The following is a 27,302-nucleotide window of genomic DNA, read 5'->3' as shown; positions in this document are numbered from 1 at the left end:
GCCCCGCCTCCTCCAGGGGCCCGGCCAATGGCGCCTCCCGCTCCGCTCCCGCCCTCCGGCCCGGCCGGCGTCCCCGCGGGAAATTCCCGCCTCTCTGGTTGGCCGGGCGCTCTCGCGGCCCCGCCCCCCAGCCGCCTCCTCTCGCGAGGCGGGCGAAGCGCGCGGATTTCGCGCGGCGGCGGCGGCGGAGACGCGGGAGGCGGCCTGGGTCGCTCACGTCGGGGCCATGAGGGTCGAGGAGGGCGGCGGAGGCGGCAGCAGCGACTCCCCCAGCGGGAGCGACGCAGGTGAGGGAGGCAGAAGCGCCTGCGGGGGCGGGGGCGGGGGTGGGGTTTCTTTGCAGAAGAGAGCCCCGGGGCATGTGCAGAGTGTCCCCCCTCAAAAAAAAAGAGTGGTCTGAGGTATGCACAGAGTGGGTTTTCTTTGCGGAAAAGTTCCCTTGAACACGTGCAGAGTGGGTTTTCCTTGCAGAAGAGCGCCCCCGGGCACGTGCAGAGTGCTCAGCCTCTGGCATGCGCGGCCTGAGGGCCAGCTCCCCTTCCTCACCCCTCTGGCAGTTTTTGTAGAATCCAGACTTTTCCCCCAATGCTGCTTTGGTCCGCTGTTAAATAAGAAGGAAGCGCACGGGGGAGGGGGCGAGGGGAGGGGGCGAGGGGAGGGGAGGGGGCTTGGAGGGGCCGGAGCAGAAATGGGAAAAAAAAACCCTCCTTCCTTCAGTTCAATATGAAGCCGAGGAGGGGAGAGGGTTGCTGCTGCCGCCGCCACCAGCTCAGGGTCCTGTCGGGCTCCCCCCGGCCTCTGCAGGGCCTTCCATGGCGTGGCACCCTGAATCCTCTCCCGTCGTGTTTCGATTCCAGGGCTGCTGGCAGCGGAGAGGAGCGAAGGAGGGATGGAAGCCTCGGTGATCACGGCAGCCATGCAGCAGGAGGAGCAGCAGCTGGAGGCCGCAGGGATGGAGCAGGAGCGGCAGATGATGGAGAAGGTGGGTGCCCCCCCCCTCCGGTGCCCTTTTTTGGGGTCTGTGCCAGGAACCACAACACAGTGCTCAATGCTTTTCCCCTCCAAGGAGGCACGCAGTAATAAAATCAGGCAAGAAACACGCCAGGTCCACGTACTGGAAGGCACAGAATTGGTGTTTCCAGAGAGGTAGCCAGGTGTTTTTTGGCCGTCTTCTGGGCATGGAGTAGGGGTCACTGAGAAAAGTAGTTGTGAATTTCCTGCATTGTGCAGGGGGTCAGACTAGACCCCGGTGGTCCCTTCCAGCTCTGTGATGCTATGAAAACGGAAGTCCAGCAGGACCTTTATCAATAATCAACGTGCCAGTGGTGAGGAAACATCTCTCCTGGCTTTTCAGTCAAAGGTTTTTGGAAGGACGCTGATTTGTTCAATGTTTCTCTGAAGGGGCTCATTGTTTTCATTTTGCAATCTAACGATTCCACTACGATGGCAGCGTCCTCTTTTCGTTACGTCAGTTGTGTGGTGACTGTATGCACACAAATTGTGAAGGAGCAGCTAGCTGGATCTTCATACATTAAATACTTTGTGAAATCTCAGTTTACATTCATTAGTTGAAGAAGAGTTGATTTTTATACCTTGCTTTTCTCTACCTTTAAGGAGTCTCAAAGTGGCTCACAATCACCTTCCCCTCCCCACAATAGACACTTTATGAGGTGGGTGAGGCTGAGAGAACTGAATCGTCCAAGGTCACCCAGCTGGCTTCATGCGGACGAGTGGGGTATCGAACCTGGTTCTCCAGCTTACAGTCTGCCACTCTTAACCACTATACCATGCTGGCAGATAAATGACAGAAATATAGTTTGTGTCTTCTAACAGAACACAGAAATAATAAAAATATTTTTAGTGGGCAAGAGTTTTAGCTATAATTTTCATAAAGATACTGTAGAATTCCGTGAATTTATAATTTTAAAATGTTTCTTTCTTCAAAAGTTATTTGATACTGGAAGTGTGGATTATTATATGGATTTTATTTTGCTGGTCTTGGACTGTATTAAATAAATTTATTTATTTAGTGGGCAAGAGTATTTACGTTTTATCAATAGGTATGATATTTAAATCCCATCTGGTGAGTACTTGGGAAAGAACGGGAGAATTCAAGAGTCTTCGTAACCATGAGTAGAGTACGAAGTATCACAAGCTAAGCCTGGATTGGAGAGTGAGATTTTCCTACCTAACCTTTCCAACAGCTGTCCACTAAGCTCCTGAAATTCAGGCAGCAGAATTGGTAAAAATCCCCCCCACCCCATGAATGTTGAGGGGCTTAAATTTACATTATATCTTTGCTGGGAAGTTAACTAATTCCAGTGGCTGCAACATCACTTTTCCAGGAGTGTATGGCGGGGATGTCCAGAGGTGTTTTGCCACTGCCTGCCTCTGTGTAGCAACCCTGGACTTCCTTGGTGGTCTCCCCTCCAAGCACAAACCAGGGCACGACCCTGCTTTAGCTTCTGAGATCCAGCATCATCAGGCTAGCCTGGGCCATCTCTGCAGGGGTGTATGCACTGTTGAAACTGAAAGGCGGCTGTTTTCTTGCTTCGCTCCCCAGGCTCGCATGTCGTGGGACAGAGACTCGAGTGAAATGCGCTTTAAGAGGCTTCAGCACTTGCTGGAGAAAAGCAACATCTACTCAAAGTTCTTGCTAACCAAAATGGAGCAGCAGCAGCTAGAGGTACGTGTGCGCTGCCAAAGGTTCAGAAGTTAGACTACATCTGTATGTCTCAGGTTGTGTTCACACACGGATGCTCCAGAGCAGGGGTGTCAAACATAAGGCCTGCGGGCTGGATCCGGCCCCTTGAGAGCTCTTATTCTGCTCGCGATGCAGGCACCCCCAAATCTCAATCGGCTGGCGAGGCATGGCCCAACCAAGAGATATTTGTGTCGTATCCGGCCCTCGTAACAGTTGAGTTCGGCACCTGGGCTCCAGAGCTTCATTGCCAAAGAAAACCTGGATGAAGCTTGACACAATTTTAATCTGGTGTGAGTTCTAGCATTTTGACTGCTTCTCTTTCAATTCATAGCATGCCTTTCTGATGAGTTCACCAGAGTTACACGCTCCCGCAAATTGTGGTACTTTAATGACCTGAAAAGAACCAGCTCTCCTTGCAGTTTACAAAGAGTGTTCCCTATCGGTTTTTCTTTGTATGATCACGCAAGATGCTGGTTGCAGTCAGTCATACTCCTTGATATCATTCTTTTTATCAGTTTTTGGCTGATTTGCTAGACTAAGATCATCTATTACTAATTTACTGGTGGTCCCCGGCCAGCCTCGACTAGGGTCAGGCTTTTTCAGCCCTGGCCCCAGCCTGGTGGTACAGTCTTTCTGAGGAGACCCGGTCCCTGTGGAACCTTATGAAATTCCGCAGGGCCTGTAAAACAATTGTTCCACCAGGCATTTGGTTGAGGCCAGCTACGGTTGTACTATAGATGCTGGCCTCCCTATCCTTTCTGCCACTGCTGAACAACTACCTGCGGGCCATACTGTGGCCGTATCCTGCAATTCCATTTGCTGTTAGGAATTAGAATTTGTGATTTTAATCCATTTAGGGTTGTTTTAATGTATTGTTTTATCTGATTTTATTGTGTTGTATATTTTGTGGGTTATGTGAACCGCTCTGAGCCTGGCTTGCTGGGGTAGAGCGGGTTATAAGTTTGGCTAAATAAAATAAATAAAGGAGCCCCGTGGCGCAGAGTGTTAAGCTGCAGAACTGCAGTCAAAAGCTCTGCTCGCTACCTGAGTTCGATCCCAAGGTAGCCGGCTCAAGGTTGATTCAGTCTTCCATCCTTCTGAGGTCAGTAAAATGAGTACCCAGCTTGCTGGGGGTAAAGGGGAGATGACTGGGGAAGGCACTGGCAAACCACCCCGTAAACAAAGTTGGGATGTGATGTCACCCCATGGGTCAGGAATGATCTGGTGCTTGCACAGGGGACCTTTACCTATAAATAAATAAAATTTACAGGCTCAATTTTGCTTTTTAAAGTCCCAAACAGAGTACCTTGCAGTGCCTCCATATAGCTCCTCTGTCTCACTGCCTGCTGGGGAGGCCCTGGTTGGTATTTCTTGTGAGTAGGCCCTTTTAATTTATTCTCCCAACATTGTAGAATTGCCTTTAGAAACTCTTCTTTCTATTTAGCGCCAGGCTTTTGGTAGTGAAGTTTTAAGCTTCTTTCTGGAACTTTAAATATGTTGACAATTTAGGGTGATTTTAGTTGATAGTTATATTTTTATGTGCTCGAAACTGCTTTGGGTATTTAAAAACTGACATAGAAGCTTGGTAAGTCAAGTTGGAAATGAGCAGAGGGCATTTGGTTTTGAATGTTGCATAGTTTTACTGGTTAGAAGGATTTCCTCCCTCATGTTGTAAGTAGCAACGTCGTATTGAAAGAGGTGTTTTTAAAAAAATCTAGTTTGGAAATCAGCTCACACGAAGTTTAGTGGCAGCATGGACTTTTAAGTATGAAAGTTTTTGGATACACAGCATAACTAACTGATGAGACATAACCTACGTGATGCTTCTGGCAATGGCATGATTGCGAGGGAATTATGCTGTCTGCGGAATTATGTCAGAGAAGGGTGATGAGGTAGGAGGAACTAGAATTAGAGCAGGGGTCCTCAAACTTTTTAAACAGGGGGTCAGTTCACTGTCCCTCAAACACTGTTGGTGGCCGGACTGTTTCGGGGGAGGAGGCGGCGGCGCGAGGGGGCTCTCCGGAAAAGCATCCTCCTTACAAGCCCGGTCATTCCCCCTGTAGTGGTTAAGAGTGGTGGTTGGGAGCGGGGACTCTAGAGAACCGGGTTTGATTTCCCACTCCTCCACGTGAGAAGCGAAGGCTAATCTGGTGAACCTGGTTGGTTTCCCCACCCCTACTCACGAAGCAGCTGGCTGACCTTGGGCAAGTTACAGCTCTGTTAGCGCTCTCTCAGCCCCACCTGCCTCACAGGGAGTCTGTTGTGGGAGGGTATGGGAAGGGGATTGTAAGGCAATTTGAGTCTCCCTTTAGTGGTAGAGAAAGTTGGCATGTAAAAACCAAGGCCATTTATTCATGGAAGGGTTTGCCTTGGATTTGCCGCTCTCCAGATGCACATTTTCCCCATCCGAATTCTCCAAACTCTCCCCTGGGGTGGTGGTGGGGGGATTTACTTTTGAGTTCTGAGAATTCGGATGGGGAAAATGTGCATCTGGAGAGCGGCAAATCCAAGGCAAAACCTCCTGTGCATAAATGGCCACAAGTCTTTTTCTTCTCCCTGGAGATATGCCCAGCCCCCCCAAGGGGCCCCTACAATTACCTCCAGGCCACAAGGATACCCCCAGGAGGAGAGAGAGGCCTGAGCCGTGAGAACGCTGCCAACTGTGGCCAAAATAGGAATGCCAGGACAGGAAGGGGGCGACTGGGCGGCGTGCGAGGCAGCAAGACGCCTCACGCACCCAGGAAAGGAGGTTTTGGGCCTGGGAGGGAGAGGGGGAAGGGGGCGACCGGGCGGCACGCGAAGCAGCAAGATGCCTTGTGTGCCCAGGAAAGGGGTTTTGGGCTGGAGAGGGAGCAGGGAAGGGGGCGACTGGGGCAGGAGGGAGGCTTCCAGTTGTGCGTACACAGCCAGGAAGCCCTGAAAAGCTCTGGGGAGGGGGGCAAGGGGGGACTGGCTTCCTTGGTCCCCGGGCCGGACAAAAGCCCTCCGGGGGCCGGATCCGGCCCTCGGGCCTTAGTTTGAGGACCCCTGAATTAGAGTGTGGCAGAAAAGCGGACTGGAGCAGACACTGAAGCTGTCTGGTAGTCTCTGGCCCCAGAACCATCCGGCTGTCTTCAACCAGGGCTTTCTTGGCTCTGGCCCCAGCCTGGTGAGACCCCTGCCCTGCTGGACTTGGCTCAGTTCCGCTGGGTGTGTAAGACATTCTGCCAGGCATACGGTTGAGGTCAGCAACAGTTATGTGGATTAGCTGGCCTCCCACCCCTTCTTTCCCCCTTCCTCTTTGTTTCCTTCCCTTTCCCATGCTTGAACATGTGAAGCTGCCTTATACTGAATCAGACCCTTGGTCCATCCAAGTCAGTATTGTCTACTCTGATCGGCAGCCGCTCTCCAGGATCTCAGGCAGAGGTCTTTCACATCACCTCCTTGCCTAATCCCTTTAACTGGAGATGCCAGGGATTGAATCTGGGACCTTCTGCATGCCAAGCAGAGGCTCTGCCACTGAGCCATGGCCCCTCCCGTGTGGCTTGGCTCAGTGACTCAAGTCTTCTGGAGCTATTGAACACATGAACGCATGAAGCTGCCTTATACTGAATCAGACTCTTGGTCCATCCAAGTGAGTATTGTCTACTCTGACCGGCAGCCGCTCTCCAGGGTCTCAGGCTGAGGTCTTTCACATCACCTACTTGCCTAGTCCCTTTAACTGGAGATGTCGGGGATTGAACCTGGGACCTTCTGCGTTCCAAGCAGATGCTCTACCACTGAGCCACAGCTTAGTTCTCTCCATCCCCCATTGCCCTTGGTCTTCGAGCCTGTAGTCCTCTTCATGGTTTTTGGCCTCCTGAGTGCCATTGTTAAGCCCATCTCCTTATGGAGGATGGTTGGTTATAGGAGCTGTTATGGAATGGAGGTGTGCCATCTGTGTGTTTTAGGAGTGTTTCGTTTTAGTGTTCCTATATGTATGTTTCAGTGTTGATACGCATTGTTTGCTGTGTTTGCTATGTTGGAAGCTGCTCAGGGGAGGGCGGGGTATAAATCTAATAAATAAATACATCTGTTGGTTGCTTCATTTGGGCATAACTCAATCACAACCCCTGTGTTCAGTTGGTAAAAGAAGAGTTGATTTCTATACCCCAATTTTCTCTACCTTTAAGGAGTCTCAAAGCGGCTTACGATCTCCTTCCCCTCCCCACAACAAACACCTTGTGTGGTCAGTGGGGCTGAGAGAGTTCAGAGAGAACTGTGACTAGCCCAAGATCACCCAGCAGGCTGCATGTGGAGGAGTGGGGAAACCAACCCGGTTCTCTAGATTAGAGTCCACTGCTCTTAACCACTACCCAATCCGGGGTGTCGCTTCAGCAACGACCCAGCAATGTTTGCAAGCATTCCTATGTCGTTCCTGAAAATTCCCACCTCACACCAAACATGATCGTCTGCACAAGAACAGATGAAGCATGGAAGGCACCAATTATCATGCAGTGATTAACGAGCCTTGCATGATGTAGTGGTTAAGAGCAGTGGAATCTAATCTGGAGAACGGGGATTGATCCCCCTCTCCTCCACATGAAGCCAGCTGGGTGACCTTGCGCTAGTCACAGCTCTCTTAAAGCTCTCTCAGCCCCACCTGCCCCACAGGGTGTCTGTTGTGTGTGGGGGGTGGGTGGGAAGGGAAGGTGATTGTAAACCGGTTGAATTCTCCTTTAAAAAGTAGAGAAAATCGGCATATAAAAACCAGCTCTTCTTCATATGGAGCTGCGAGCGCTGGTGGACCTCTAGGGTTTCTGGTCCTTGCAGATAGCTGTGCCACCAGAGGGCTTTCTTTGGGTTTCATTAAAAATAAAATCAGTGACAGTTAAATCATGACCTTTTCCAAAGAAACAGTTGTCAAACTAATAAGGCTGTTACCGTACTAGGTATTCCCATAGATGTATTAAGAGTTTGGAAATGTTATAAAAAATACTGTTCGCACTTTGTTTGGCCCCTTTAGCTGTGAAGACTTCTTCCAACCATTTTTTAGCCATGGCATCCAAAAACACTTTTAAAGCGATGTTTTTTATAACATTTCCAAACTCTTGATACATCGCTGGGAATACCTAGTGCGGTAACAGCCTTAATACAACCTGTATACATGTACAGGTGTTAGGTTTATGGTACATTACTGTGTTAGCATATCCTTGTTTCATTTTCTACTTGTATTTCTAACCCTCCATTTTATAATTTGCAGTGCCTCGAATGCTCTAGAAGTTGGTGGAATAGGTTCTTAACTTGTGAATTGGCTTCAGAACTAGATACTAAAGGCACATCTGAACATCTGGCAAAAAAAAGTTGAAAATCTAATAATCGTTAAAGTTCCTGAGTGCTCTGTCAAACTGGTTCTGCACCCAGTCCGCATGTGCGTTTTTCTTTCTCCGTGTTTTAAATCGTTAACTTATTAGTACCAGAGGGATGTTACCATTTTCTTCTTCTTTTTTTAGGAACAGCGGAAAAAAGAAAAACTAGAAAAAAAAGAAATGTTAAAAACCACCAAGGTAAATGATTTTATATTAGATAAATGTAGAATGACGAACCCTCTTCTGTAAACTGGTACAATAAGGTTGTCGTGGAGTCATCCAAATGGTCACTGAGGCAGATTCTTGCTGAAAACGTTTTTCCCGCAGTGGTCATCTTCCTGTTGTTATTGTTGCTAAATTTGCACTTGTCACAGGGCAATCTGGGTTTTTTTTGGGGGGGGGGTTTAGATGGTTTACCTTTCACACCAGATGCAGAAAAGAAATTTCAGGTCCATGTTTAGCATTGCTCAAGAACAGCACAAAGTGACAATTTTTTAAAAACTGCTTTTGAATAGCCCAGCACTTGAATCCTTTGGTAATGCTAATTACTGGAAGATACTGAGTTATCTCCCCTGAGAAGACCAGTTGGCCTCTTAATGCTTTGGGGGAGGGGAAAGAGCATTTGAGGAATTTTTCAAATGCTAATTGAGAGAGCAGAGAAAAACCCTTTCCAACTGTGAAATGCTAATGACTTCTCTGCCACTTCTCAATTTTGTTGGTGTTAGCACTGACACCAAGGCAGAGGTGAAAATGCAGAGGGGTGTGCGTTTGATTCAAACACAAGGTGTACCGAACCTTCCCTTCCAGAAAAATATAAATAAAAACAAAGTATAGTTCCAGTTTTATTCTCTGCTCCCTTATAACAAGCTTTAAAAATAATTTATGGCAAGAATCTTAAAATCAGTTCCTGAAGAATATAAAAAGTCTGAGAATAATAGTTCACACTAGTGATTTCAAGTATCAGTTCTATATGTACAAAGCTAATTTCTCTCACTCTAAATATCTGCCTTATAGAATGAAAAACTTTCTGGTGAAAAAGAAAGCAAACTCGGTAAGTCTTTTAAAAAATCCTAACGTTTGATTGGTTTTGCTTATCCTTCTACATTCATCTGCTGAAATCTGCATAATATTTTGTTACAGGTGCAAAAAAGAGAGCCAGAGAAGATGAAACATACAATATCTCGGATGTCATGTCTAAAGAGGTAAATCTTAGTTGCGTTTCCTCCGAAGGCAGGCTAGAAATGAGATCCAGAAGATGCTTTCAAAGGCGGTGAGAAGAGGAAACGAAGATCCAGATGGGTTATCCGGCACGACACAGAAAAGCGAACCTGGGGTTGGCAAGATGATACATGGGGAAGGCTAAGAAGAAAGTCTTAGAAGATCACAGGCACGCCCCATCGTTAGTGAAAGGTTACCATGGGCTCCAACCCACAGTATTTACAGCGGTTTCATGATATCCTTACGCGGTGTAATGTCTTTTATGCATGGCTGTTTCCCTCGCCGTCACCCCTCTGAAGACTTCGGGTCTTTGGATTAAGCCTGCCAGGTTGCCTCTCTTTCCCCCTTCGCTTCCTCACATTTTGTCCGCGTTTTCAGAGACCTGTTTTACCGTATCTCATATTTGAAAACCCGGGGAAAACGAGGCAACCTTTGATGGTCGGAAACTGCATGCATAATCAAAACAGAGCCCTGAAGTTGTTGAAGGGGTGACCGCGAGGGAAACAGCCATTCATAAAAGGCCAATGTCTTTAAATATGTGTTCCCTTCTGTTTTGTGCTGGGTAGTCTTTTAATATCTTTAAATTTAAATGCTGTGAAATTCTAAGTTTCTTTACACAGACTGTCTATAACTTCTACCACGTGGTGTTTTTGTGTTTTGTGTTTTTGCTAGGAAATCTTGTCTGCTGCCAAAAAAAGCAAAGCCGAAGAGAATCAGGTATATCGATTTAATTTAAATCTAATTGATCGGTGGGGGGGGGCTAGCGTCTATATTTTATCAGATTACTCAGCAGTTGTGGTTTTTGAATGCAAACAAAGTTTGTCGTGCAGAACCTGCTTCTGAACATTGCTTTTAACCATTGTGAAGACTGGTTATGCCTTTTTTTAAAAGCCTTCATGAATACGGTATTTGGTAGTGTTCCTGCATGTAATAATATGCACTTCCGGACACACGTGACTAAAATGTGCTTGTATACCAACTGTTCACTGACGTTTTGCTTGTCTGCTCAATGGAAGTTAAGTTCTGGAGGTGAATAGAAGTGAATTGTCACGGTGGTAGCCATTTTAGCCTGTTGCGGTGATAACAGCAGAGGGCGATGTAGCACCTGAAACACTGCATTTTGAACATAGAGAACTATTTTATAATTTTGCACTGTTTGAATGCAGGAGCGATTGCATTTGGGACACGGTCTTCATTGGTTTTGAAGTATTCTGTTTTCCTGTGCTGTTCAGGCATTGGTATGTTAAGTGGTGAGAGATAATTATGTAAAAGAGTAATCTCCACTTGGATTCTGGCTTTCGTTTGTTTCATTTCTTGGGCGGAAGCATGGTTAGAAAAGGAAACTGTACAATGCAGCTTGTTTTCCTGCTCTGTGTGCAGGTATTGGTATGTTAAGGGGCGAGAGAGAATTATGTAAAAGAGTAATCTCCACTTGGATTCTGGCTTTCGTTTGTTGCATTTCTTGGGTGGGAAGGTGGTTAAAAAAGTAAACCGTATGATGCAGTGAATCTCATTACATTTGAGAAGCATTCAGTAATGACATTTGAGTATTATAAAATAACTGCCTGTATAGTAAAATAGTAATGAGGAATGCATGCATTTACTTGTATTCCAAGTAAAGAAAAGAGGGGACCGTACCAAAACAAAGCAAAGAAACTATTGGTGCAAGGGAAATAATAGTTTAACAATTCCCTTACCCCAACGTGTTTTGCGAATCTAATAAATAAAAATTAACACAAAGTATTAATATAGGTATATATTAAACAATATTTTAAAACTTGTAAAAAAAATTACACATAGGACAATTCATAGAGCATGAACAGAGCGCAACATCTAAATACATCTTAATATAGAGAACATTAGCACAATATGAACAACACCGTATTCTGTATATATTTACAAAGAATCCCTTCTTTATTTCCCTTGTACCAATTGTTTCTTAGCTTTCGTATTCTTCGCTTTCGTTTCTTCGCTTTTGTATTCCTAGTGACCTAAGTTTTGAATGAAGACTTAAGGTTTTTTTTTAATGAACTGTCTTCACTTTGTCAGGCTTTTGACTAAAGCAGAATACGTCGGTGATAGCAAAAAATATAATAGCGCAGAGTGTGGATGGAAAACTTGTTGTCTGTAAACTTTCTCCTGTAGAATAAAAGCTCATCTCTGAAACTGTGTGCAGAAGAATTCCTAAATAATGGGGACTCAAACAGCATTATTAAGAACAGGCTGTCCCAAGCGGTGCGCCACAGCGCCAAACACTTCATTGACCCAGTGCGGACGTTTAACGGCCAGCCGGTACCTTTCCAGCAGCCCAAGCTCTTCTCTGGAGGGATAATGCGGTGGTACCAAGTGGAAGGCATGGAGTGGCTGAGGGTATGACTTTACTCTAAAAAATTTGTGTGGCATCAGAGTAAGTGTAGTGGTTAAGAGTGGTGGTTTGGAGCAGTGGACTGTGATCTGGAGAACCGGGTTTGATTCCCCACTCCTCCACATGAGCAGCAGCTAATCTGGAGAACCGGGTTGGTTTTTCCACCCCTACACATGAGCTTTAATCTGGAGAACAAGGTTCGATTCCCCACTCTTCCACGAGTGGCAGACTCTAATCTGGAGAACCGGGTTGGTTTCCCCACTCCTCCACATGAAGCCTACTGAGTGACCTTGGGCTAGTCACAGTTCTCTTAGAGCTCTCTCGGCCTCACCTACCTCACAGGGTGTCGTTTGAGGGGAGGGGAAGGTGATTGTAAGCTGGTTTGATTCTCTTAAGTGGTAGAGAAAGTCGGCATATAAAAACCAACTCTTCTTGTTAAAGAGGTCCATGTAGCCATTTGGCTCACTCGTTAGTAATCTGCTCTATAATCGGTTGGCTCCTGTTGACGCAAAGTAATCTAGCTACCTCCATGCTGAACCATTCCTGATAGAGACTGCGTTCAGTAGAACACTTTGACCTGCTGTTCAGATCGAGCCAAATCGGGGTTCAGAGAGCTGAGGGTTGGTTTGGGATAAAGTCTGATTGGCTGGCTCATGATGACAGCATTTATTTCTCGCCATTAGACATGGCTTCAGCATTGGGCAGATAGAAAATGTAGAAGTTGGAAATCCTGGTAGACCTGTATGCATTAGTACCCATTAGTATGCATTAGAAAGCTAGTGTGCTGTAGTGGTTAGGAGCGGCAGACTCTAATCTGGAGAACCAGGTTCGATTCCCCACTCCTCCACATGCAGCCTACTGGGCTAGTGGCAATTCTTTCCAAACTCTCTCAGCCCCACCTGCCTCACCAGGTGTCTGTTGTGGGGGGCGGGGGGGGGGGGAAGGGAAGCTGATTGTAAGCCGGTTTGATTCTCCCTTAAGTGGTAGAGAAAGTCGGCATATAAAAACCAACTTTTCTTCTTCTACCCTACCCATGGCGCCACTCTTAAGCAGTGAGTGGTATCCCCTCGTGGGCTCCCACAGCTGCTGGCTGCATCCCAGTCAGTCACTGTTTGTGTAAAAGGGGCTAGGCAGATTATAAATGTTAAGCTCTTCCAATAACCTGTTAATGTTTTTTTCCCTCTTTTGAGCAGATGCTGTGGGAGAATGGCATCAACGGGATTTTGGCTGATGAAATGGGTTTAGGAAAGACGATCCAGTGTATTGCCACTATAGCCTTGATGGTGGAGAGGGGAGTCACCGGGCCGTTCCTGGTGTGTGGGCCTCTGTCTACGCTCCCTAACTGGATGTCAGAATTCAAAAGATTCGCCCCTAAGGTAAAAATGTGTTTTATACAAAACAATAAACTACCTTATTTCTTTATTTATAGCGTTTATTAGGCTCCTTTCTCTCTAGCAGAACTCAAGGAGGCCTTACAACGTGATTATGATAAAATGCACATTCCCTTGTTCTCTCCTTAACCTTTGTGCAGTGGAGAAAGTCAAGGGGGGACTTTAACGTGGAGTTAAATCCCTGCCCCAGGATGTGGTGATGGCTGCCAATTTGGAAGGCTTGAAGTGGGGAGTAGACTTGTTCATGGAGGAGACGGCTATCCATGGCTACTAGTCAAAATGAATACTAGTCATGATGCTTACCTATTCTCTCCAGCATCAGAGCAGCAGGACTATTATTATCTTAGGTGCTGTGGAACAAAGGCAGGACAATGCTGCAGCCGTCTTGCTTGTGGGATTCCTGGAGGCACCTGGTTGGCCACTGTGGGAACAACAGACTGCTAGACTTGATGGGCCTTCCTGGTCTGATCCATGTTCTTATGTTCAGGAGAAACGGTCCCATAGATACTGTTTGAGTCCTTCCGGTGGGTTGCTGTGCTCACAGGGGTGGACGGCAGAATAGGTTCCCAGCCATTTGTATTTTATTTATTTATTCAAATTTATAACCCACTGAGTGTCTGTTGATTGGTTAGCTGGAGTTGAGTCCAGTAGCACCTTCGAGACCCACAAAGTTTGGGAGTAGTGGGTTATGAGCTTGCGAGAGTCACAGCTCCCTTCGTCAGATCTTGCTGGTCTCAGGGGAGCAGGGCGCTGCTGGACTCGAATCTGCCTGTTCTACTGCAGACTAACACAGCTACCGTCTGAAACCATCTTCATCTTAATTAATTAGCTGCTGTGACTCCTGCATCTCGGGAGCATGTCCCGGGACTTGAGACCTGGAAAAGCTGCCTCAAACCCACTGCGCATCTGAAGTCGATGTAGCAAATTGTGGCTTACAAGCTTTGTTTAAAACATCGGTTCACACCCCAAGTTGTGAATACGCCTGAATACTTAGACTATAATAAAGGGCTGGGTTTGGGGCCTACATTATACTGTAAATAATTGTTTTACGTTTTTTTGAAAGGTTCCGATAATGCTGTACCACGGCACCCAGCAAGAACGTCGTGCGCGGCTTCATAAAATCCGAAAAAGACACGATTCTCTGAATGTCCATCCCGTGGTCATCACTTCTTTTGAAATAGCCATGAGAGACAGACATTCTCTTCAGGTGTGTGAGAAATGGTGGTTTAATCAATACAGTCCAGTGGGATCCCTAATGGGATTCCAGATGGTGCGTGTCAAAATATTTTGTGCTGTGGCAGGCGTCGTGTGTGGATGCACCCTTAACACTAGGTTCATTGTCGCCTTGGATACATACATTTCAGTAGTGCGTTGATTCAATTTATCAGGGTTTATGGTAAACTTTGCTAGATTTCTCCAGGCCATATTTAGAGATATGAATATTAAAAAAGGTCATTAATATTTCTTGTGAATTTTAAAGATACAGTGTTATCTGTGTTACTTTAATGTTTTTTTATTGTACTTTAACAATGCACTCTGCTTATGCTCTGAGAATAGTCTTAGGTAAAATCAAAATAGGGTTTTTAGGTAAAGTAGTGTTTGGGTAAATTAAAAATAGCGTTTTTATGCATTCTGATAATGCACTTGATTTATACTTGAGTATTAGTTCTATCTTATTTTATAGACAGGTTTTAAATTTATATAGACAGACACGTTAACATTTTATATTACAGTATATACTCGCATATAAGCCGAGTTTTTCAGCCCAAAAAAAGGGCTGAAAAAGCCGGCCTCGGCTTATACACGGGTCAATACGGTAGAGGGGGGAGGGGGGAGGAGGGAACTTACCGCCATCACCGCCGCCGGGCCCGCGCACCTTTCCAGCGGCCTTCCTGGGCCGGCTGGAGGCCCCTCCAGGCCACGCCGCCCAGGTGCCTTCCTGGGCCGGCTGGAGGCCCCTGCCTGCCGCGCCGCCAACTCGCCCAGGCGCCTTCCTCCGGCCGGCAGCGGCCTGGAGGGGCCTCCTGCCGGTCCAGGAAGGCCGCGCAGCCGCCGCCGATTCGCCACCTCTCCCGGTGAGTAGGGGGTTCAGGGGCTCTTCCCCCTCCCCCCCTTGGATGGCACTGGGGTCGGGGTGGGTCGGGAGGGCCTGGGAGGCCAGCGGGAGGGCGACCTGGGGCAGGGGCGAGACCATCCCTGCGCTCTAAAATGGCGGCCTCCATTTTAGAGCGCAGCATTGCCAGTAAAGGGAATTTCTTATTGACCCTCAGCTTATACGTGGGTCAATAAGAAATTCCCTTTTCTGGTCTCAAATTTGGGGGGTCTGCTTATACTCGGGTCGGCTTATACCCGAGTATATACGGTATGTTTTATTCATCAGATCCCCCAAAGAAGCGTATGCAAAACGCATAGGGACAATTTAACTATTAATTTTTCCCTTGCACCAATTGCTGCTTTTTATCTCAAATTTGTATTTAAAGCCAAGTAAAGTAGTGGTAGTAGAGAGCCAGCGTGGTGTAGTGGTTAAGAGCAGTGGACTCTAATCTAGAGAACTGGGTTTGATTCCCCACTCCTCCACATGAAGCCTGCTGGGTGACCTTGGGCCAGGCACAGTTCTCTCTGAGCTCTGTCAGCCCATGCGGAGGCAGGCAAGGGCAAGACCACTACCCAACCTCTCTCTGTGAAAACCATAAGTCAGCTGTGACTTGATGGCACTTTCCACCACCAAAGTAGTGGTGGTGGAAAGTAGAGGTAGTCACTATCTCTTGTTGGCAGAGAGTCCCATATGTTAATTTCATTTTGCTTGATTAAGTAGTTTCTTTTATCTTTTTGCTTTGCTGACTTAGGTCCCAAGTTACTAGACCTTGAGGAGGAATACCTCTCTTGAGAGTTCTTGGAGGGGTGTGTACAGTTTAACCACTGGCTTTTATATGTAGTTCTAGAAACGAAACCATTTCCTTTGTGACTTTTTAAAAACTTTTTTCTACTTTCTGGTCACCTGGAAAGTGTGAGGTATCCCTCTCATCTTAGTCATTTAGATCCAGGCAGCCGTTTCTCCACTTTCCCTTTTTTACTTTGGGAAATGTGTTCAGTTCAGACTTCTTTGCAGAGCGTAAAAAGGTAAAGGTAAAGGTCCCCTGTGCAAGCACCGGGTCATTCCTGACCCATGGGGTGACGTCACATCCCGACGTTTCCAAGGCAGACTTTGTTTGCGGGGTGGTTTGCCAGTGCCTTCCCCAGTCATCTTCCCTTTACCCCCAGCGAGCTGGGTACTCATTTCACCGACCTCGGAAGGATGGAAGGCTGAGTCAACCTTGAGCCGGCTACCTGAAACCAACTTCTGTCGGGATCGAACTCAGGTCGTGAGCAGAGCTTTTGACTGCAGTACTGCAGCTTAACACTCTGCGCCACGGGGCTCTTACTTGCAGAGCGTAATAACCACTATAAACCAGAATGGAAGTAAAAAGAAGCATGTTTTTGTTTCTGCCTTAACCCCCTTAAAATAACCCAACGGTTCTTTTCTCCAGAATTTCTACTGGAAGTACTTGATAGTGGACGAGGGACACAGGATTAAGAATATGAACTGTCGTCTCGTCAAGGAATTGAAGCAGTTCAGGACGGACAACAAGCTCCTGTTAACTGGCACGCCCTTGCAAAACAATCTGTCCGAACTTTGGTCCCTGCTGAACTTCCTGCTGCCTGACGTCTTTGACGACTTGAGGAGGCGAGTAGCCATCTGCTGTTTCATGCTGGGGGCCCCTCAGACATCACAGATAATTAAGACATTACAGTTATATAAATATATACAACAAACACTGACCAGAGTTCTTTTTGCTGAACCTTTCCACAGCAATTGAGAGCCAGTGTGGTGTAGTGGTTAAGAGCGGTGATTTGGAGCGGTGGGCTCCGATCTGGAGAATCGGGTTTGATTCCCCACTCCTCCACATGAGCAGCGGACGCTGATCTGGTGAACTGGATTTGTTTCCCTGGTCCTACACATGAAGCCAGCTGGGTGACTTTGGGCTAGTCACACTCTCAGCCCCACCTACCTCACAGGGTGTCTGTTGTGGGGAGGGGAAGGCAATCGTAAGCTGGTTTGATTCTTAAGTGGTAGAGAAAGTCGGCATATAAAAACCAACTATTCTTCTTTTATTGAGTGGAGAACGACGCAACATTTCTTAATATAGAGATTAGCTGAGCAAAGTCAGAAGTCCCAGTACAGAATTTAACCCTTCTATGAGTTACATTTACTGTAAAATTATGTTTTTATAGATCCCCCTAATGAAACGTAAGCAGTGAAACATGTAGGGGGGTGGGGGGCTGTACATGACAATAAATCTGTCACTAGTCACCTGGCATATTTTTTCCTTTTATGGTTTGCTGACACATTGCTCTGTTTTTCTTCTCTTTTGAATAACCTGTGGCAGCCATTTTGTGGCTACACTCACCATGCTGTGTAGGATTCTGAAGGTGCCCACGGGCTGGAAAAGAGTGGAGACCCCCTGCCCTAGCAAATGCCAACAGTCTCATTTACATGACCTGGAATTCCTGAGCTGCCTTTCCACCAGATAAGACCCCCCCAGCCGATTATGATTTTTTGCCCATGATTTGCACTATACATACCTAGATTTTAAGTGTTGAATGCAGTGCCTTCCGAATCTTGACTTGCAAAAGCAAACTTCTAGAGCTTATCATCCACGAGTAGAGTAGATTAGATAAAGCAAATATATACCAATTTGGATACAGTAGGCTGGAGAACCCTGCTTTCCACAGAATTTTTTTAAAAACGTGGAAAACATGCATCTTACCCGACAAATTTGTATACAGTAGGCTGGAGAACTCTGCTTTCCACAGCAGAATGTTTTAAAATGTGGAGAAGGAGGAGGAAGAAGAGTTGTTTTTTATACCCCGATTTTCACTACCTTTAAGGAGTCTCAAATACGCTTAACAATCGCCTTCCTCTCTCTACAACAGACACCTTGTGAGGCAGGTGGGGTTGAGAGAGTTCAGAGAGAAATACGCATCTTATCCATTTTTGTTTAAAAAAAATCTACGACTGTGTTTTCCTTCTAGCTTTGAGTCCTGGTTTGACATTACCAGTATTTCTGAAGCTGCTGAAGATATTGTGGCCAAAGAAAGAGAGCAGAATATCTTGCACATGCTGCACCAGGTATTGGCTTTCATAGAGTAGACAAAAATACATTCATATTTGCTCTTGTTTTTGTCTGGAATTCCACTTTTCCCCCCACCTCTGTTTACAACATAGTGGGCTAAAATAAGTATGCCCACCCTTGTATATCTACACCCGTATGCGTTCCCATGCACTTCGGTGTACAGCCCCCTCTTAATGTTCATCCGTAGGTGTGTGAAAGGTGTATATAAATAATTGGGCCAGTAATAAAAAGTTGATACATATCTATCAAACGGGTTCTGTGTCCCGTATCAGACTAGGATCTGGGAAACTCAGGTCCCGATCCCTGCTCTGCCACAGAAGACAACTGGATGATAACCTTGGGCTGCTTGGATGCGTTATGTACTTATTTTTAATCTTTAAACTCCAGATTTTGACCCCTTTCTTACTGAGGAGGCTGAAATTGGACGTCGCTTTAGAGGTTCCTCCTAAGCGCGAAGTCGTCGTCTATGCACCTCTTGTGAAGAAACAAGAAACATTCTACACTGCCATTGTCAACAAGACGATTCGGAAGTTGCTGGGGGATGACCAGGTATTTGCCGTGGCACCTTTTTTGCTGCAGGGTCTGAGAAGCTGTAAGCAGATTAGGTTCTTCCCTGTGAAACTGATACTGGGGGCCGGTTTGGTCTGTGGAGCAGATGCTCTACCACTAAGCTATGACCCCTCCCGGACTTTATAGAAGTTAGTAGAAACGTAGTGGTCAGTTCAACTCACCTTCCTTGAAAAACAACGTGCCCTGTTTGTGATTTCTTTCTTTCCACTGGAATCTGGGAAACGGCAGCTGTAGCAGCTACTTTTCTTTTATACAGGAACCAGTGGTTGAATCGAACTCTGCAGGCAGACCAAAGCGCCGAAGTCGGAACCTGGTAAACTATTGTGAACTTGGTAAAAACGATTTCCCTGACAAACTGGAAGTATTGATCAGCGAAAGGCAAGAGGAAGTTGAAAAAGAGAGGTGCTTATCCTTAATGGGGCTTCATTCGTTGTACAGAGTGTCTTGTCACCCAATCTGGTAGCATTTAGAAATAACTGAAGTCTTTGAGACAGTTTTGATAGCGTGGTGTAGTGGTTAAGAGTGGTGGACTCTAATCTGGAAAACCGGGTTTGCTTCCCCCTCTCCTCCACATGAGCGACGGACTCCAGTCTGGTGAACCGGGTTGGTTTCCCCTTTCCTCCACATGAAGCCAGCTGGGTGACTTTGGGCTAGTCACAGTTCTCCGAATTTTCTCAACCCCACCTTCCTCACAAGGTGCCTGTTGTGGGGAGAGAAAGGGAAGGCAATGGGTAAGCCGTTTGAGTCTCCTTAAAAAGGTAGAAAAAATCGGGGTATAAAAACCAACTCTTCTTTTAAAACATGATTTTGTACAGATGAGATAACAGTGTGTCAACGATCAAATTAAGTGTGTCTTGAAGAGTTGGGCTCACTTACTCTTTACAAACGTCCCTGTAATTAGAGCAGAGATATCACACACCCAAAGCTGCCTTCTGAATCAGGCCCTCGGCCCATCAAAGTCAGTATTGTCTACTCAGACCAACAGCGGCTCTCTGGGGTCTCCGGCTGAGGTCTTTCCCATCACCTACTGCTTGGCCCTTTTTACTGGAGATGCCGGGGACTGAGCCTGGGACCTTCTGCACTCCAAGCAGATGCTCTACCACTGAGCCATGGCCCCTCTCCAATTTTGTATATCAGCTGGTTTTGATCTGTGTTTGAGTCATGCTCATGGTGTCGTGTTTGCAAACTTTTTGCAAGGCCCGTGATAGAAATGAACATGCCTTCGAATTCAGAAATCAACCTGAAGCTGCAGAACATTATGATGTTGTTGAGGAAATGCTGCAACCACCCGTACCTCATTGAATATCCTCTGGACCCTGCCACGCAGCAGTTTCAGGTAAGGGATTAATAAGAAGCTTGCTAATGTTCTTGGTCTGTTGTTTTGTTTGGAAGGGTGTGTGTTGCATTTTTCACGGTGAGCTGACTGATTCGCAGAGAGCAGCTGGTGACCCTGACTCGGTGTGTCTGTCTCTCTTTATTTGCAATGGAGAGTGCGCAGTTGTGTTTCGTATGCGTTTATCCCTAAAACATCTGTTCTCCTTAAAGATTTATTTATTAGTGTAAAATGTTTCATTGTGTAGATATTCCATGAAGATCACTAACTCAGGGCTGGGGGGTGGGATAGCTGCTTGCGTTCATTTGCCCTCCCTGGACAGGGTTAAGGCCCACAGTGCGCATCCATTTCTGCCCCCCGTGGTCACAGCTCATTAGGGTTAAAGCCCTGCATGACCTGGAAAAGGGTATCTGAAGAGCTGTCTTCTCCCGTATGTGTCTGCCTGGGAATCAGGATCACAGGGAGAGGCCCGCCTGACTGTCCCCTCAATGAAGCTCACTACAGCGCTTCTAAAGGACCTAAATCTTTTTTCAGGTTCAGAGAAGCTGCTCTTTCTCCTCTTAGGCACTGATCCAGTGAACCATTAAAACATCATTAGATGTTATGAGCAGTATATGATATAATAATAATAGTTAAACAGTCATCATTCTATTAATCTTAAATCATAAGGATTCAGCATAATAGTTAATACTTATGAAACACAATGTTGAAGTTAAGCAATATTATAAAATGAATTGCAAAATATAATCAACAAAACCACTTGTAATAACAATTGTTATATAATTCTGAAAGTATTCCCCAAATTTAAAAAATTAGAATTTTGATTCCATATATTCCGAAAATCTTGCTGGTCTCTGAGGTGCAACTGGGCTCTGATTTAGCTGCTCACCTTCAGACCACCTTCAGACGTCCCTGTCCCTTTGAAACTGACCTGATTGTGTTTTTTTTACATCAAGGTCGATGAGAATCTGGTGAAAAATTCGGGCAAGTTCCTGCTCCTGGATCGCATGCTGCCAGAACTAAAGAAGCGGGGGCACAAGGTATATATTTTTCCATTTTTGTGTCAAGACATTATTCAGAAACCTGGTGTGAAAGGTAATTAGCTGTCTTTTCTTCCGCAGGTGTTGGTATTCTCGCAGATGACCAAAATGCTGGACATCCTGATGGACTACTGCTATCTGAGGGACTACCAGTTCAGCCGCCTGGATGGAACTATGTCCTATGCAGAGAGGGAAGAAAATGTAGGTGACTCCATCCCTCAAAAGGCCCTGGCCGCTTCTCTCAGTGGCTCCGACACTCCTTTCTACATCGCAGCAAATAATTTTGACAGTGATGCAGAAAAACAGAAGGGCTTGCAGCATAGGGACACCAGCGTGGTTTGGAGCAGTAGAGAACCGGGTTTGATTCCCCACTCCTCCACATGAGCGGCAGAGGCTAATCTGGTGAACTGGAATTGCTTCCCCGCTCCTACCCATGAAGCCAGCTGGGTGACCTTGGGCTAGTCACAGCTCTCAGCCTCACCTACCTCACAGGGTGTCTGTTGTGGGGAGGAGAAAGGAAAGGTGATTGTAAGCCAGTTTGATTCTTCCTTAAGTGGTAGAGAAAGTCAGCATATAAAAACCAACTCTTCTTCTTCTTCTTCTCCCTGTTCAAAATATAGAAGTTGGATGGCTGTGGGTTAGAGTTGGGTGGTGGAGAGGGAGACCTCACTGTCAGAGTAACAAATTAATGGGGGTAGAACTCCCAGGCCCTAACAGGCCAGGCCAGCCTCGTTGGGACTCGGAAGCTAAGCAGGGTCAACCACGGTGAGTGTTTGGAGGTGAGACCTCCAAGGACTACCAGGGTCGTGACGTGGAGGCAGGCAATGGCAAACCACCTCTGAACATCTCTTGCCTTGAAAAACCCCATGCAGAGGTCGCCACGAGTCGGTTGTGACTTTTCGGCACACTTTATCTTACCTCAGAACTTCGATACTCTCCCACAACTAGTGAGGAAGAAAACTGAAAGTCAAAGCGTATTGGCTTGATGGATTGAAAATGGGAGAGTGCCGTTCTGGCCTCGTAGCTAAAGGAGGCTTGACCCCTCTGTGAATTCTGCGTGTTTCGAAAGACAAGCTGACTGTATTTCCCGTTACATATTGTTGGCGGTTTATTTGGAGGAGCGCGTCCTTCTTTCCTTAAAGTTGCTCTTTGTGTCTTTTGTAGATGCGTAACTTCAACACAGATCCAGAAGTTTTTCTCTTCCTGCTGAGCACACGAGCCGGAGGTCTTGGTATTAATTTGACGGCTGCTGACACCGTCATCATTTATGACAGTGACTGGGTATGTTTTACTTGCCCGCAGACTTAAAGGGCTATGTGCAGAGTTTTCATGCACACAGGGAACTGTGGAGACCCCTCCTTGTGGCAGTGACCCAACATCCATCCCTGAAACTTGCACCATTTATTCTTCTGGTGCCACACAGTGAAGAGCCAACTGCCTGAACAGAACGTTACAGCCATATTTCCCCCTCTGTAGAATTGTATCGAGGCCTGCCGTGAAATGCCTGCCTGCCTCTGTTCACACAGGCCAGGATGAGCAGCTGGCAGAAATAATGGGAGCTTCAGGAGCTGATGTTCCTAAAACCCAAAGTCCGGTTAAAACATTCTGTTTCTTACCCTGCTCTGTCCGAAAGGACAGGTTTCTGGCAGCTGATGCTCCTTTTTTTGTGTGTAGTAGTTATTTTAATGTTGATCATTTGTTTTCTGGTTGTTACTTGCTCTAGATTATAATTTGACAGGGGAAAGTTGGGCTTTCCAGCGTGGTGTAGTGGTTAGGAGCGGTGGACTCTAATCTGGAGAACCGGGTTCGATTCCCCACTCCTCCACATGAAGCCTGCTGAGTGACCTTGAGCTGGTCACAGCTCTCTCTGAACTCCCTCAGCCCCACCTACCTCACAAGGTGTCTGTTGTGGGAAGAGAAAGGCAAGGCGATTGTAAGCCGGTTTGAGACTCGTTAAAAGTAGAGAAAAAACAACTCTGCATCTTATAAATATTTCTAAATAAATATTTTATATAAATAAATACATTACAGCACTCAAAAGCAGGCACAATCGGGCCTAATCTTGAATCAGCCCTCCTGGGGAATGCACAGCGTAGAATAACCATCACCCATTTAGAGAGAGGGAGTGGGAAGAAGTCGCACTGAGTCTTTTCCGTAAGACTTTGGATCTGTTATCAGCTGCGCTGGTCTTCTCCAATGGTTTGGGCTGCTTTGTGCTTCCCGGGAGGAGTCTTTGCAGATGGGGGAACTCCCTCCCAGAGAATCTGGCAGTGCCTGAAAAGCCGGCAAAAGTTAGCCGCAGTACAGAGGATGACTTAACTTCTGAGCCCCTTTTGCGTTCCTTTCTCTGCCTTAGAATCCCCAGTCGGACATTCAGGCCCAGGACCGTTGCCACAGGATCGGCCAGACCAAGCCGGTGGTCGTGTACCGCTTTGTAACCGCCAACACCATTGACCAGAAGATTGTGGAGAGAGCTGCCGCCAAGAGGAAGTTAGAGAAACTGGTCATCCACAAAAGTTAGTGAATGCATCAGCCTCCAAATGGTTTATTTTGCTTCCGGTCAGAGCCTTTTGCCCTTTTCGGGGCTTCCAGAGGTTCTGCACGCTGATCAGCCTAATCGGATCTCTGTGTGACCTGGCCAGATGTGCTTGCTGCATTGCTGGTGGCCCCAACATCTGCCGGGGAGCAGGTGAAGGGGAGAGAAGAGCATGGAGAACTCCCGGGAGGGAGGGAGCTGCTGAGGAAGCAGCATTCCCCAGAGAGGGGAAATGATTGGGGGGGTGGGGTGGAGGTGGGGGTGTAGAGTGAGACTTATTCCCTCGCAACACTTGGAGAGATTTTGACTGAAAATTCCCCAGAAGCTCTGCTTCTGAAAGAACCAAATCAGGTTTCAGCCTTTTGTCTATTGTTTTTAGAGATTATCAAATAAGCCCAAAGATCCCAATATCTTACCAATCATTATGGGGTAGTAGTAAAGAGTGGTGGTTTAGAGCAGTGGACTCTGATCTGGAGAACCAGGTTTGATTCCCCACTCCTCCACATAAGTGACGGATGCTAATCTGGTGAACTGGGTTTGTTTCCCCACTTCTCCACATGAAGCCAGCTGGGTGACCTTGGGCTAGTCACAGTTCTCTCCGAGCTCTTTCAGCCCCACCTACCTCACAGGGTGTCTGTTGTGGGGAGGGGAAGGGAAGGAGATTGTAAGCCGGTTTGATTCTTCCTTAAGTGGTAGAGAAAGTCGGCATATAAAAACCAACTCGTTTTCTTAGTCATCTTCTTCTACCACCTCTGCATCCTGAGATTCAATTCAAAGAAAACTGATTTGCTTTTCACAACCATCTGCTCATTCTCTGAAGTTGATTCTGACAATCATGTGACTGCTTCTAAGTGTCTGTTTAGCTATTGTTATAAGTGATAACAGCACAGACGCAAATGTTTACTCAACAAATACTTATGAGCTCATTCTGAGATAGGAAGGCGGAGGGCCATAGCCATCTCATGGAAAATACTTTCCCAGGCCTTGTTTCTGTAAAACAAAGGGTGACATAACCAGCAGATGTCTAATCTCCTGTATTGGGGATGAGATCATTTCTACTGTGACAGGGGCAGGAAAGAGAAGGCAACACAGCTGATCATGCCTTCTGAATGCTCTGGGTGCAGGTCGTGGTGGAGGTCCAGGTTGGACTGAGCCCCTGAGCAGACCCCTGCACAGATCTGAACCGCCTGATGTTGAGCGCTGGAAAGGATCTCTTCTCTGTCTTCTCTGCATACCTTAAAGCTCTTGGTCACTGGCTTGTCATGAGCCATAGGAATTTGGGGGGGGGCGTGCGTAAATTTTTCCGCAGGATCGAAGTTTCTGCTGACTTGTTTCTTGGCTTCTAAGGAAGGGAAAGAAAACAGTTCTTCATAGGAGGTGATAATGTAGTAAACGGTTCTCTTGGCGACAACCTGAAAGAATCTCAACACGCAAGATCACGTGACTCCAGTGCATCTGTCTGAGGCTTCCTTGCGTCAGGCTTGACACGGGGAGCCCTGGTGGTCCTTGACTGGTTTTTGATCATGGGGGGAGGCACTGAGAGAAGAGACAACCTGAGTCAAGCCTATTATCTTAGATGCTGTGGAATGCAGGCAGGACAATGCTGCTGCAGTCGTCTTGTTTGTGGGCTTCCTAGAGGCACCTGGTTGGCCACTGTAGGAACAGACTTCTGGACTTGATGGGCCTTGGTCTGATCCAGCAGGGCCTTTTCTTAATGTCCTTATGAGCATGCCTGTTATATTGTGTGCTGTGGAAGACAGGTAGGATAATGTGGCTGCAGGCATCTTGTTTGTGGGCTTCCAGGATGCACCTGGTTGGCCACTGTGTGAACAGGCTGCTAGACTTGATGGGCCTGGATCTGATCCAGCAGGGCTTTCCTTGTGTTATGTTAAGGAAGGTGTTAAAGAATCTAATGTGATGGTGCCAAACCTGTGGTTGAGCCGGCAATTTTTCAGTGGTCCCATCAATACTGAGCTGACGTACAATGAGGCGTGGTGATCCCTCTTCTCTGTCTTCCAGATCAGTTTAAAGGAGGCAGATTTGGAGTGAACAAGAGCTGCTTAGATCCCAAGGAACTGATGGAGTTGTTGCAGTCCAGAGACTTTGACAGGTCAGTTCCCCTCATACATCAGAGCTGAGCTTGAAGAAGAGCATGCTTGTTTAATAAGAGTGTGGCTACTTTGCACAGAAAACATACTTGGGGCTGGGGAGCAACCAGAAAATAATTCTGACGACAGACTTTCTTGTTTGTACTTTAAATGTGTGCCCTCCGTGCTATCAGGGAAGTTAAAGGATCCAGAGAAAAAGTAATATCTGACAAAGATCTAGAACTACTGCTGGATAGAAGTGATCTTCTTGGTAAGTGCAGATTATATTTCCTATTAGCGCTGAATTGCTGTCCAGGAGCCCATTCGAAATGTAGAACTCCATGTGTAAAAGGAGCTATTAGAGCTTAACACCCTTACTGTCCCCAAGGAAAGATGCCACTGGGGGGGGGGGTTTGAGTTTTTGAATATCTTCATTGGGGCAAGGAGGTTTAAGCCTTGTTAAAATTAATTTGGTAACAACCTGGTAAGAAAGCCCTCCTGCATCTCTTCAAAGTGTTTAACATCTGGGTAGAGTATCCATTTTTATTTATTAGGTTTCATTGTTTATTCTTAGCAAACTGTAGCGACGCCTTTTGTGATACCAATCAATCAAGTTTTATTTCTATACAGTATCAGCTCTGAATAAAAATCAAAGTTAGGTTGAAATAATAAAATAATAAAAGTTGATGATTCTGGGAGGGATGATTTGAAGAAGAGGAGGAAAGATCTTCTATGGGGAAAGGTTTTCAGTTAGCCGTTTACGAATGCCACTAGACAGGAGGCAAAATTTGAATGGTTATCTCCTGAGAGGAGTCTGCTAGGAGAAGGGAAACTTTACAATATCGGTGTGCTGCTAGACCCTGAGGAAATCCCTTTTTTTCCATTCTCTTCCAGTGCTTCTTTCTCATTTCCCTGCCACCTTGAGGGTAGTTTTGGGGCATTTTGTTTGCCAAGAGAGGAATAAATGGAGCTCTGCATTTGTGGTGACTGTTCTCTCTTATGGCTAGTTTCTGTAAACACTGTATTCCACCATCAGAGTCCTTTACATGAACACAGGAAGCTGCCTTCTACTGAATCAGACCCTCAGCCCATCAAAGTCAGTATTGTCTACTCAGACTGGCAGCAGCTGTCCAGGGTCTCAGGCAGAGAGTTTTCATGTCGCCTACTTGCCCGGTCCCTTTAACTGGAGATGCCGGGGATTGAACCTGGGACCTTCTGCATGCGAAGCAGGTGCTCTACCACTGAGCCACAGCCCCTTTAGACCTGGTACATAACTTCCCAACCATTCTAGGGAGGGGAAATAGAAAACTAGAGGTTAAAATGACTCACAGAATCTGCCTTCAGTCTTTTAGCAAACCTGCTGAACGTGGCTCTTTCGTTTGATGGCCGTTGTGAATGTGGCTCTCCATGAGCCATGCACTAAGTACCACTGCTTTAGATCTCTATTATTTTCCCCTTCTAGATCAAATGGAAAAGTCTGCACCACTCAGACAGGAAACGGGAGTTTTCAAGGTGTTGGAAACCATGGAAGATGGCAGCACGGAAAGTGTACTTTGA

At 46.5% G+C, this 27,302-nt stretch overlaps 1 protein-coding gene and 1 non-coding gene across 2 annotated transcripts; one reads left to right on the top strand and one right to left on the bottom strand.

Moving 5' to 3' along the window:
• Positions 1 to 889: 889 nt before the first annotated feature.
• On the top strand, positions 890 to 27,302 carry HELLS (helicase, lymphoid specific). The gene is made up of 21 exons (XM_056850552.1): positions 890 to 982; positions 2,564 to 2,686; positions 8,176 to 8,229; positions 9,071 to 9,086; positions 9,172 to 9,233; positions 9,922 to 9,966; positions 11,395 to 11,619; positions 12,808 to 12,990; positions 14,069 to 14,212; positions 16,533 to 16,729; positions 18,079 to 18,175; positions 18,567 to 18,728; positions 19,006 to 19,151; positions 19,947 to 20,085; positions 21,039 to 21,122; positions 21,204 to 21,323; positions 22,287 to 22,403; positions 23,479 to 23,638; positions 25,678 to 25,768; positions 25,940 to 26,016; positions 27,208 to 27,302. Exons 1-21 carry the CDS (start codon positions 890 to 892, stop codon positions 27,300 to 27,302), a joined length of 2,430 nt encoding a protein of 809 aa, XP_056706530.1.
• Positions 26,930 to 27,001, bottom strand: TRNAA-CGC (transfer RNA alanine (anticodon CGC)). Its single transcript has one exon. It is a non-coding gene; the product is annotated as a tRNA-Ala (tRNA).

Source organism: Euleptes europaea, chromosome 5 (genome assembly GCF_029931775.1).
Source record: "Euleptes europaea isolate rEulEur1 chromosome 5, rEulEur1.hap1, whole genome shotgun sequence".
Classification (NCBI taxonomy): domain Eukaryota; kingdom Metazoa; phylum Chordata; class Lepidosauria; order Squamata; family Sphaerodactylidae; genus Euleptes; species Euleptes europaea.
Note: the sequence above shows the minus strand (reverse complement) of the source record. Positions and strands in the feature narration are given on the sequence as shown.